This window comes from Montipora capricornis, chromosome 9 (genome assembly GCF_036669925.1).
Source record: "Montipora capricornis isolate CH-2021 chromosome 9, ASM3666992v2, whole genome shotgun sequence".
Classification (NCBI taxonomy): domain Eukaryota; kingdom Metazoa; phylum Cnidaria; class Anthozoa; order Scleractinia; family Acroporidae; genus Montipora; species Montipora capricornis.
This window is the reverse complement of record NC_090891.1, coordinates 5,677,119-5,689,618: the sequence shown is the minus strand read 5'-3', so window position 1 is coordinate 5,689,618 and position 12,500 is coordinate 5,677,119. Positions and strand designations below refer to the sequence as shown.

General features: G+C 40.9%; 2 protein-coding genes across 3 annotated transcripts in view; one reads left to right on the top strand and one right to left on the bottom strand.

Moving 5' to 3' along the window:
- The window catches only part of LOC138015268 (protein phosphatase 1H-like), an 18,068-nt gene extending 11,276 nt beyond the window's left edge, over positions 1 to 6,792 (top strand). Inside the window, exons 8-11 of the mRNA XM_068862246.1 lie at positions 1 to 62; positions 545 to 640; positions 3,053 to 3,108; positions 5,133 to 6,792. The exon at positions 1 to 62 is cut by the window's left edge and continues 46 nt beyond it. Of these exons, the coding sequence (XP_068718347.1) occupies positions 1 to 62; positions 545 to 640; positions 3,053 to 3,108; positions 5,133 to 5,352 (434 nt within the window). The 3' untranslated portion in view covers positions 5,353 to 6,792. The remainder of the gene's footprint in view (positions 63 to 544; positions 641 to 3,052; positions 3,109 to 5,132) is intronic.
- Positions 6,793 to 8,824: 2,032 nt separating this feature from the next.
- The window catches only part of LOC138015866 (traB domain-containing protein-like), a 23,603-nt gene continuing 19,927 nt past the window's right edge, over positions 8,825 to 12,500 (bottom strand). For both annotated transcript variants that reach the window (XM_068862994.1, XM_068862995.1), the window contains exon 10: positions 8,825 to 10,513. In XM_068862994.1, the coding sequence (XP_068719095.1) occupies positions 10,378 to 10,513 (136 nt within the window). In that variant the 3' untranslated portion in view covers positions 8,825 to 10,377. The remainder of the gene's footprint in view (positions 10,514 to 12,500) is intronic.

Below are 12,500 nucleotides of genomic sequence, written 5' to 3'. Positions count from 1 at the left end.
ATGATTTGAAGGTTGCATTTTGCAGTCTTCCCATCAAGCCTTTCCTCACTCCTCAGCCAGAGGCAAGTTCCGTTCCGAAACGGAATTTTTTTTTTTTAACGCAGCCGATATTTTACTTCTGATCTCGTCTTGAACACCGTCGGTATGTAACGGCCCAATTGAGAGCATGGAATGTGCATTTTCCCTTAGCTTTCACTTGGTGCTAAAATACATTTCACTTACATTTTATGCGTGAAGGTTTCAGTTGAAACTCGAATCCTATGCTTGTCTCCGACAGCCTTGTTCCTACAATCAGGTCCAAAAATTCTCAGTACAGTGGATCTTGGGTTTCAGCGGCGTCTTCAGTCCACTACTTACACCCACTTTTGCCTCATCAAAACTGCCATTCATACGAGATCAAGCTCAAAACGAGGGTGACCTTCTTTATTAATGCGGGAGAGAGCGTGTGTATGTTCCATCTCACCGATCTATCACCAGCTGTTTTTCAATTGGTTCATTGTAGCCCATGCACGTATTTATCATTCTGCCATTCACGTATTTTTAGGTTCGAAAGTTTGATTTGTCAAACAGCAAGATAACAGATGACGATGTGGTGATAATGGCATCCGATGGATTATGGGAGAGATTATCCAGTGAAAAGGTATAAAGTCATGTCCTCCAGTTTGTCTTGTGCCAATAGGTCATATAGAGTGAGGCGGTTGCCCACCGAAACGAGATGAGAAAGCTGACGTTTCGAGCGTTGCCCTTTCGTCAGATCAAATGAAGGGTAAATCGGGTTGACTCTGACGAAGAGGCTAACGCTGCCAACCTTAGCTTTCTAACCTCCAGACGATAGTCAAGTTACTTCAATTAGCTGAGTTTGTGCAACCAAATTTACGAACTACCAACGAAGTAACCTCCAAAGGATTGTCGAGTTGACCTTTTTGTACAGACGTTTCTACTCATCTCATGTTACGCAAACTGTAGTTAGCATTAATCCTGGTTTTTACCAGCGACGCAAGCACAAATGCAAGCAGAGGAGATTCGTGCCAAGTGAAAACGAGCCATAACGCAAGCGCAAAGCACACGATGCAGAGACAAAGATTCACTAGTTTCATGTTCTCTCTTGCAACGCGGCGCTGCAAGTGGAATCTGGAACGGGTCTTTTTCATTGCACGAACATCACAGCTTTCGTTGTGCTTGCGTTACCTTACGTTTTAACGCAACGCGAGCGAACGCAAGTTATTAGCGCCAGCACAAGAAAAAAGGAATTTTTTTTATCCTTGCGCTTGTGCTTATGCTTGCGTCAGGCCCGTTTTCACGGTGACATAAGCGCTATTGTGCGTGTGTTTGCGTTGCTAGAGAAAACCAGGCTTAAAGCGTTGGCGCATTTTAATCTCGCACTCGCGTACAACAAATGACATTCCCCCAAACCCACCCACCAGCATTGACCCCAATTAGAAGTTAATCAACTTCCTCATGTTTGGGAACCCAAATTATTACACTTAACATAAAAAAAAAAAACAACAACAACAACAACTTGGTGTGGCTCAAAAGGGGAAGTAGGAGACGAATTGCTCCACTGAAACTTAAAAGGTCAGCCCCATGTACTCCTGGATTTTGTGAGCTAAAGAAAAATCTACCACCAGGGCGGTACACACACCGGTATGGAGGAGGGGGTAGTGGCACTTAATAAGGGTTTCGAAAGTGCTATGTCTAATAAAATAAAATTAAGCAAGGGGGGGGGGGGGTGGGGGTGGGCAGGAATTTGAAAAGAAAACTTGTAGACATATTGTGCTTGGCCGTGAGAAAAAAACAGAGTGACGAAGCAAGTGGTAATGCAAGCTATTGGACATTACAAAGTGCCATGTGATTGGCCAAAAAAAAAAAAAAACAATGAAGAGATCGTAAGTTCAGCTCACATGAGGTTGCACGTGAAAAAGCTGGACATAGGTCAAATCTCAAACAAGAGTTGTCGATTAACTAAAATTTATTTCCGGTGATCACTAAATTATGATCGCACTCAATTTTGACATCCAACACGAAGTGTTTGTTTAAGTCTAAGCATTTGCTACTCATTTCCAACAATAAGGTAAGGTTGAAGGTTAGGGTTATTTTTACCTTAAGATAAAAAGCATAAAATGCAGCTGTTTATTCGTACTTGAGGAGCAGCATTTTGAGGACACTTTGTGACGTTAGTTGTCTGTATTCTGAGACACGAGTGATTAAGAGCAAGGGGACACTTTGTGACGCTTATTGAAATCCACGTGCATCTAATTAGGGTCAATCCTGGACATATCTGAAGAACGAGGACAGTTTGAAAGGCAATACAAAAATGTCCATTCTACGAAGATTGTTGGTCATGTTTCGCTTCTCAACCGTTGGTTGGCCAGCTTACTAAGCACGCTAGGGAAGGCTGGCCAGGTTACGTATTCGCGGTATTGGACTGGAACTAGCTTGCAAGAGACTTATGCGGGGAAATCTTTTCAAATCCAAATACTTTTTAATATATTCCGCCGCATTAGCGTCCATTACATGCTAGTTCCAGTCCAGTAGAGAGAATACGAATAATTATGGTCTATTCTTGTCAAAAGAAATAAGCTTGATATCGAGAGATTCCTACAAGTTGACGCATTTCCTATTATTCCCCGTATAGCTCTGATTTCTTTTGCCTTGTTGTATCCTTTTTTTTTTCAAAACAATATATGACTTAAAGAGACAATGACTGCTGCCTACTTATATAGCACTATGCCATGCTTGTTGTCTCGTTCTAGTTGTGATCGTTTCCGGGATTAGTGAGCAGGGCCCGGTTGTTCGAAAGCCGATTAACTTAATCCAGGATTAGCGTAAACTTCAACTTTTTGGTGAAAGTTTCTTTTGCTTATTTTTGCTTTTCAAGATTGACTTCGTCTAATGTAAAGTTTTGCCGAAAATCAGCGTTGAACAACATTTGGGAGTAGAGAAATTGGTTAATTGTTAATCTGGGATTAGCGTTAATCGGCTTTTGAACAACCGGGCCCTGGTCTTGAAGATCCAGAGCATTTTCAGCTCATTAATTTTTCTCCCTTTTCAGGCTGCCGAATTAGTAATGGAAACATTTTCAAAGGTTCCTAAAGACGACAACAGAAGGTTATTGTTTCATAATTTGTAAAAATTGAGTGTTGCAGCAACTGTACTGTAAGAGGAAGGTTTGTAAACCAGTACAAGCAAGAGTGCATCACCCAAGAGTAAGATTTCCCCTTATTGGCATAGACCCCATCAGCGTCAGAAAAGTGTCTAAAACGAAGTTTTGCTGGAAAAGATGCAATTGACCAAATCGGCTGACTCGATGCTGTACCCAATTTAAACCCTTTGGGAATTGATGGTTTGCATATGACGTCGCGGCGGCCATGTTGTTCTACAGAACAATGCAGTCAAACGTCTTTTGGGAATTTGACTTTAATATTATGCAAAACTTGTTTTGTTCACCAACGTGGCCGTCTCATCACGTGGATACAAACGAAGAATAAAACGCTTTGTTCAAGTGTTTCATTTAAGAAACGGTCCAGATAAGAACGATAGCAACAACGGCAACGAACATGTTGGAATTCAATTGGTATGCAAAAAGGTGATAACTTTTCTATTGTGTGTACTTCTGATTGCCTTAAACAGCAAACGGTTAACAAAACTTCATAAAGCAGTATTATATTCATCCTTAGTTTCCAACCATCTTCCATCTTTCATCTGGTCTCAGTTTAAATGAATTTCACAGAAATCGTATGTGGGGAACATGTAAAATTGTAAACGTTTCTTGGCTTTTGTTTTCAACTCTTGTGATTGGCCCTTTCAAAGTTGGCTGTAAATGAATTTTATTGCGTTAACTGCCTTCCTGTAGGTTTATGCATTCTCTGTAAAAATGATAACATTCCTATGTGGGGAAAGCCCCGTTGCCGCATAACGAAGGAAATTGCTATCCACCTTACACGGATCATTACTTAAATACGAATGCTGCATTACAATGAAAATACAACACACAAAGGCCGTGTTTTCACGACAGCCGTTGTCTCGCTTAACATTCCCGAAAGTGGTTTGCTTGCAGAGTTTGTTAAGCGACCTAAAAATAAGACGTGTTTTCACGAGTAAGATTAAATGAGGAGAGAGCACGTGCCAATATACTAATAAAAATGATAAAAATAGCACGCCTGTTGTAATTCCGATATGAATAACCGAAAGCGACTCCTCATTGGCCAAAAGTAATTGCAAACTGGTTTGGTTTCGTTTCTATTGAAATTTGCCGACTTGCTTAACTTTAAGCGAGTTGGGAAAGGAACTGTTTTAACGGAATTTTCGGTTGTCACTTGCTAAGCGACCTGAAAAAGCGCTCGTGAAAACACGCGGCCAAAGAATCTCAACCCTGGGAGATTTGAATTGGGTACAACATTTGGTCTATTGTTAATTTTCCCGAAAAACTTGGTTTAAAAATAGACCCTTTTCTGACGAGGATGGGGGCAAACCTAATACCAGATTCGCACTCTTGAGTAATGGATTCTTGTTATGAGATAGCTGATGTGCAGTCACCTAGCCAAGTTACCTTGAAGGTGGTTAGTAAATTTGATTTTTTAAAATCAATTCTGAATTCTTAAATAACTCATTTACTTAAGAATGAAAACTAATTCCTTAGACCAATTCTTCTAGCGTTGGAGCACTAATTGGGGACACTCTAAATTGAAGTTAACAAATGACCGCAAATCAAATCAACTTTATGGTTTTTGACGAGAGGGGAAAACCGGAGTACCCGGAGAAAAACCTCTCGGTGCAGAGTAGAGTCTGGGAATCGAACCCGGGCCACATCGGTGCGAGGCGAGTGCTCTCACTGCGCCGTCACAGCAACCCCAGGGGGAGGAGGAGAAGAACCAAGAAGCAATTGTATCGCCCCATTTTTCACGCGGCCAAAACATCGAATGTCCAACGGAAACGCTTGCTACGGAGTCTACTCTGGTTAGGGCAAGTGTAATATTTGGAAACGTTACCAGAATTTCACTGATCACGAGAGAACTGAGATATCAAGAGCAATACTGAGAAAAACCTTTTGTCGCATCGTGAATTTTTTTTTTGAATATCGTTGAAGCGCTTTTCACTCATGCCATTTTGGTTCGCCATTTCCATGTGCACAGATACGTTATGGCAGCCCAGGCTCTAGTGGGAGACGCGCGAGGTACATTGTCCGAAAAGGGATGGAGACGAGCTAACGGTGAACTGGCCTCATACGATGATATTTCTGCGTTTGTGATTCCAATCAGTCAGTGCAGCAGTGAGATGGCGAAATACACAGTCAAGTATGACACACTGCCCAGTTGTAAACCAACCCATTCCATTGACAATGAGGAAGACTGAACAATGTTGCCCTAGGAATGCATGGCACTTAAAAGTGGAATTTTTGCACGTCAGTTTGACTCTTAATACTAGCCGGAGTTTAAGAAACGAAAAGCAACGGCAACGCCACAAACGAATTATATTTTTGGTTTGATGAGGAAAAATAATCGCACCAATCGTGCGACTCCCATTTTAACAAAATTCCTTGCCGTAGGCAGCAAAACAACTTGAAATAACCAAACTTATAGTTTTGACTACAACGTGGGCATGCAACAGTAAATTTCTAATCTCTTTCTTTACTTCAAAAACCATTTGTTCGCTATTTCCACCAATCCCATAATACAGTTCATTTTGGGCAATTATTTGCATTGAAACAATGGATATCAAGTTCACTGAAGCAGAATATAACCTGTTACGTTCGAGGAGAACGCATTCTAATCGTGTCAGTTGCGCGGGATGTCCCTCGGGTATCGATCGTGATGCCATACGATTTCAGCGTCTTGACTCCATCCTGCTCTGGCACAAATAATCTCGATCTGATGTGACAGTGTTACGGCTTGCCCAAGGGAGGTCAAGTCCTGCTGGACCTGGATGTGTGACCGCCCGGCAATACGAAGTGTCTCGTATTGCATTATGGGATGTTGGAAGTAGCGAATGTAAAGGTCACTTGGTCCACGTTCCACAACGTGAACGAAATGGAATAACCGCGAATTACATACGATAACTTGATTGTATTGAAGTGACATTTTCGTTGCTTCCTTCGTTTCTTAACTTCCTGCTTTTGGATCGGACTTGGTGACCGTGGGTGATAAGGGGATTGGGCCGGGAAATTTTTTAAACAATAGTCTTGTACGTACAAAAAGATCGTTCTCATGTGACGTCACGCAGCCATGGAACCCTAATTTTATAAACATTTTGATTGATTACGCGTAATCGTAAACGATGTTCTGGACACAAGCTCATTACATGAATAGAAGTACGCAGCAGAAAATTGAAACTTGTTTTGCAGCAAAGAATAGTAAAACGTTCGAAGCACAGAGAAAAAAAAATTGTTGCCCTTCGTAGTTACCGCTTGGGACTGTTAAGAAACTGTTTCGCTCCTTAGCGTTATGCTTCGTTCCAGATGCCCTTGGCAAATGTTTTGCGCGCATTAAAAGGGGCTTAAGACTCTGGTCCGTCTACTTCGCCAGCTATTTCTTGAAATGACCTTTCTTTACAAAGAGTGGAACGCAAGGATATCAAATGGGTGCGTTTTAGCAAATCTCGGAAGCAAGGATTTTTTTTTTCATAACAGCGAAACTTCGACAATTCTATTCAATTCGAAGATTTTTATTAAATCTAATAAGCGAATATTTTCACGGAAGCATACGTTTAAAATTTAATTTATTGAGAATCAAATATAGTGTATTTTGTAGATTTAAGCACAGACAACCCAGTCGCAGTAAATGGTTTTAAACTGCACGTTTGTATTACCTGTGGTTTTAATGAGCGTAAAAGGAGTACTTGTTATCAAGGTTTGAAATCGCTTTTAAATACCTTCCCACTGATTCGCGTTACTCCGAACAAACCAGTTTCTTCTAGGGTGTAACGGATAGCAAGAGCCAATTGCCTAAGAGTACGAATCCCAATCCGGTTTCAGGTTTGTCCCCATCAGCGTCAGAATAGTGTCTATTTTTAATCAAGCTGGCGAGACAATAAACAATAGACCAAATGTTGTACCAATTCAAATCTCCCGGAGTTTCAATTCTTTGTGTATCGCATTTGCATTACAATGTAGCATTCACATTTAAATGATATGGAAATACCTGGAACAAAACGTTTTATTCCCAAAGTGTTTGAATTGGGTACAACATCGAGTTAGCCGATTTCCCGTAAACTTGGGTGACTAATTCGGGAAATCGACTCTTAGTCCAAAAATAATTGTGTGTGGCGTGTAGCACATTTTTGCATTGGAAATGAAACGAGATGATGCATATTATGTTGACGTCGTTAGCTTTCCACTCCCTCCATCCTTTGCGTGTGAGGAACCTCGTTCCCAGGGTCTTTATCGCCCCACCCCGGGGTGGGGCAGATGAAAGACCCTGGGAATGATATTACAGAGGAACCCTTTATCAGATACGGCCACCCAACGAGTACTTATCAGTTCAAAAGGAAGGTGGGCTCGAACTTTTTTGAGCTCAGACTTGAGGCGCACTACGATTTTGGACATTTTTTCTGAATTGACGTCGACTTCCCAGGTATTTCGGAACAGTAGTGAAGTCTGAAGAGTGCGTAAGAAATTAAAAAAAAAAACACATTGAAGAACGTTGAGCAGACCCAGAGTCAACTTTTATATTGGAAATAAAAATCTGAAGATTCATAAATTCTATCATTTCCGCCAGAGTTTGTTTGAGAATCATACTTAAAGCAAACGTCCCCTAAAATTTTCGGGAAAAAAAGGACAACAACGTAAAGTATTGTTCTTTTAGACCCGTCACGATTGCTATAACTTTCGGGTGAGGCAAAAAAAGCCACCTTTTGAAATTTCTACAGACCTGAAACCCCCCTAGAACACCCCAACAGATAAATATTTTGTAGGGCAGATATAGAAATTCACTAACCAAGCATTTCATTAAAGCATCGAGCAAACCGTTTTCCGCAATTCTTAGTCTGGCAAATTCAAAGACATCCGGTGCCCCTAAACAGACGTCCACACAATTCCTCAATAGTTTGTCGACATTTTCCGTCGCAAACAAAATAGAATGGCTGTGCATGATCAAGTCGTCGGTATTCTATTTTCGGATGACGTTCCCCGTAAAACCATCTTTCTGATCTGTTTAACAGCGGAGTGTGCATGTTACACAGAGAGGTTATTTCCGTAAACGAACACATTCCTATGTTTTGATTTAAACTTCGGTTCATGATAGCACTATGTGAGTTGCTTTTGACCTCGTGTTAAGTTTTCCAACCAGTTTTCCACGGAATTTTAATTGCCAGGAATACTCACAAAACTTAATTTGATCAAATTTATGAAGGGGAGGTTTTAGTTCTTGAAACGACTGCGCGAGAGCCTGCTTTTCCTTAGCGACGCAAACACAGGCACAAACATAAGCATAAGCAGCTTATGCTAGTGAAAACGAACGTCGACATAAACATCAAAATTAACCAACGCCACCGCCATTTTGTTCAAATGCTCAGACGCAGGGAATCTGGAATGAGTGCATTCATTGGCCAGACGCAACAAATTTCCTTGTGCTTATGCTGTGTTTCGTTTTCACGCGAACCAAAAAGAAAAAAAAATTGCTCCTTTTGCTTGTGCATGCGTCAACACCGTTTTTACAGTGAAAAAAGCACACTTCGCAACATTTCAAAAGCCGAAGAATTCGAGGTAAAAAGAAGACATACTGCACATGGCGGATATTGTCCCGCGCTATTTGTGTCAGTGATTCCGCTTGGAATTTACAAGGGTTGTCGTTAGTTCATTTTATATCATCAAAAACGTGTAAGAACTCACTGGAATGAACAATGCGGAGTTTATTCTCCAAATAAAATTGCAAGTAAGTATTTATATTTAAAACTTACACCAGTAAAAATTTGAATAAGAAATGCACCCGATCTTTGATCTTATCTTTCATTTTAGACAACGTTATACATGTTCCAAAACGGCGATATTCTAGTGTCAAACAAATTGAGTTGCATGTGTTCTTCAAGGAAGTGTCCATATTTCCGTTGCCTTTCGTGCGTAACCGGCCAACTGAGTTGTTTGAAGCAGGGCTGGGACTCAGAGCGGGTTACTACTCGACCAATACTGAGACCGCAGTGGCATTTAACCCGCTAAGCGCTCAGTTAGCTCCAAACAGCTACTACGTTGTAGTTGCAGATTTTTAAACGCCTTATTCGCGTTAAGACTGTTTATCTCCTCGGTTATTTACTGTTCTCCACAGAAGTTAGACAAGCCTTTAGTTACCTCTGCATTAGCAATTACAACATCTTTTTGCTTACAACTTTGTAATAACTTAAAGGGGAATTTAAAATTTTGAGAGGAGGAAGAATAAGTGACCCATTGACTCCTGTCTCCTGACTCTTGGGCACGAGCATAATGCCATGATTTTAGGAGTGACGCTCAAAAGCATAATGCTCAAACTTGCGAGCATAATTTATCTAACCCTACCCCCAACTCATACCACGGAGTTCTCTGTGGGTAGTCATGAGCATTTGGTGTTGTATCAAGATCACGCCTATTAAGCTGATAATAATCTTCGTTCCCATTGCCTGGCTGTCTGACTGACATTTCATTGAAATTGTGAAGAAAATTTACATACCGATTACTCCTGCGAGTGAAAGAGTTACTTCGTTTTTTTCCCATACAAACTGAAATAAGATGGCTTTTGCAACCCATTTCAAGGCAGAATGGATACCATCAGTCCAAAACCAAAAGTACTCCAAGTATTCTTTAGAGCGGTTTTCTAATGAGTGCCGTAAAACCAAAACCAAAGTAATTGCTTTGGCCAATCAAAAAGGACGGAGACAATCCAGTAAACCAATCAAAACTCGAAGTAATTACACCAAGCCGACAAAAAGCGTGGCAAAATGTGCACACGCAAGCCACGATTGGTTTTGGTTTCACTTCTGATTGGTTGAAAAACTGGCGCGAGAACTTTGAACCAATCACTGAATGAAGTAATGCAAAACTACATTAATCGCTAATTCCTTTCGACACTCAATTGAAAACCGCTCTAATTACACTCACGTGATAAGACGGCCATGCTGTAGCTCAAGTTTTGCATAATAATAGAGTCAAATTTCTAGAAGACTTTTACCTTATTGTGCTTTCCACCAACATGGCCGTCATGACGTTAGCTGCAATCAAAGAATATTATATACTACTCTCAATCAATTAAAATACTTGATCGGTCTTAAAAATTTTCCGTTTGTGCCGACAAAATTAATCTTTCAACTTTATATTTAATTTCCTCATTTAACGGGCGGAGTAATAAATAAAATTAAATACTTTTGCCTAATCTTCGATCCGTTGTTAAAAATTGGGCAATAATGACACACATCCCTTCAGTGCAAGTAAGGAATGTATGAAGCAATTCTCGTGTACTTCCCAATTCTGTAACATCCCCACGCTAAAAAGACTCCAACGAAAGCCTTTAGAGAAAAGCGTATAAGTCTACTTGCTCTGCTAGTTTCTGGAATTCTAGAAAGAAAAATAGAAATTATTGGAAAAGATCAGTAAGGACATTCACTCGCTTATGCGCTAAGAGACAAGGTCCACGGAAATCCACAATAAGACACGGAGTCTACCTCCGAGGATCAGTGATCATATCAGAGAGTAGACCATACAATAGACAAAACACAACATGCCCCGCTCTTTAGGAATAGTGTGTGGGTTCTTTTGCGTCGCGAGACGGGGCCTACGGTTTATCGTCCGTATCTGAGAAGACCAGAGAGTCAAACCATTTGCAGATAGACCTCCTCAGTTATTTAAAGTCCCCGAGTGTTGGTCCGGCCAGGGTTTTGATCCCGCGACCTCCGGGACAGTAGTGTGATACTCGATTACCTGAGTCAACCGGTCGATATTCTCTATAATGGGATGAAACCTGGGACTAAGCCTTACCATCGTATTTTCCCATTCGGACAACGGCAACTTCAATGAAAACTTCACGCCAAAATATAACGTAGCGCCATCGTAAGTACTTCGCGATTATTCATCTTGCGCGCGTTGTACAATACAGGCGAACCATTGTGTAACTGGTTGGATACCAACGGTTTTAAAAGTAAACATAGAAAATTAATGGCGCATTGCTGTATGCCCATGTTGTTATCAAAACCTAAAATTCACGTTTTTTTTTTGGTGAAAGGAAAGAAATGCACTGAGATGTATGCCGCACGATTACTTTTGCTTTTTAAAAGCAATAATATTCTTGCTTTGTGGCGTTAGGGCTACAACTGCCGTCGTCGTTAGGGAGCTTAAGAAACGACGACGGCTACGGCAACAAAAACGTCACTTGAAAATACAACTCTCTTCAAAAATACGACGCTTCCACACCGCCCGATTTTGCGATTATCCCATCTTGTTTACGTCGCAAAATATTGTATTGAAGTAAAGATAGCGGATGAACGATTCACTGTTGTATGCTCACGTTGCTGCCAAAACCTTAATTATTCACGTTGTTGTTTCGCAGAGTACACCAAAGAAATGTTCAGAAAGAGGTGCACACTACGTGCAGAACGATGCTTTGTCCCCTTTTAATCCCCCTTTTATCATCTTCTTGCTTTCTGGCTCTGTTGTTTCCGTTGCTATCGTCGTCTCTTATGGACGGTGCCTACTATTGTTATTGCGCATACGTTCTGCGCATCTCGAGATACTCGGGTTCCCTATCGGTGATGCTTACCAAGACAGTGATATTTTTGCGCGGTTTAAAACTATCCGAAGAAAGTAGATTTTAGAAAGTACTCTTGGTATCCAAAAAGAAAACGGGGGGTAACCATGCACGTTTGAGAGATAATTAAGCTTAAATTTGGGAAAAAAAACTCCATACATTGCTTTGTATTTTAAAGCTTTTACAAATATTATTCATCAATTATCTTTGAAAAATGCGTAGTTACCCCAATTTTCTTTTTCAATTTCAATAATTAACACTCGTTAAGATCTACATTTCCTGCATAATCATAAACCGGGGCAAAGATACGTTTGAATTAGTAGGCACCGTCCTTAAACGCCCTGTTAACGGCTGCGCGTGCGGCATGCATCTTAGCACGCTTCTTTCCCGTCTTTTGGAAAACAACGACAAAAACGTGAAAAGCCCAAATTCGAACGTTTCACGACCCTGACCAAACAAAGGAAATCCTCTCAGACCTTTCAAGTTAGGTTACGTTATTATTGTTTACATCGAAAACGGATGGAGTAACAACAAAAACAGTCGAGATCGCGCAAAGGATTAGTTCTTAGATACGTTCACGTTCACGTTCGCGTTGCCGTCATCCATGCCCGATAGCATTATGAATACGCAGGCTTCCCTTTACAATTTCCCAGTAAATGGGAGGCACGATCATTGTCCCCTGTCTAATGACATAGCCGCAACGATTTTCCTATAGCTCACTGGTAGACCATCCGAATTAGAAACCACGGAGTGTCATCGGTTCTTACTCGAATGTTTTTCGAGAAAGTTGCCAACAGCGAG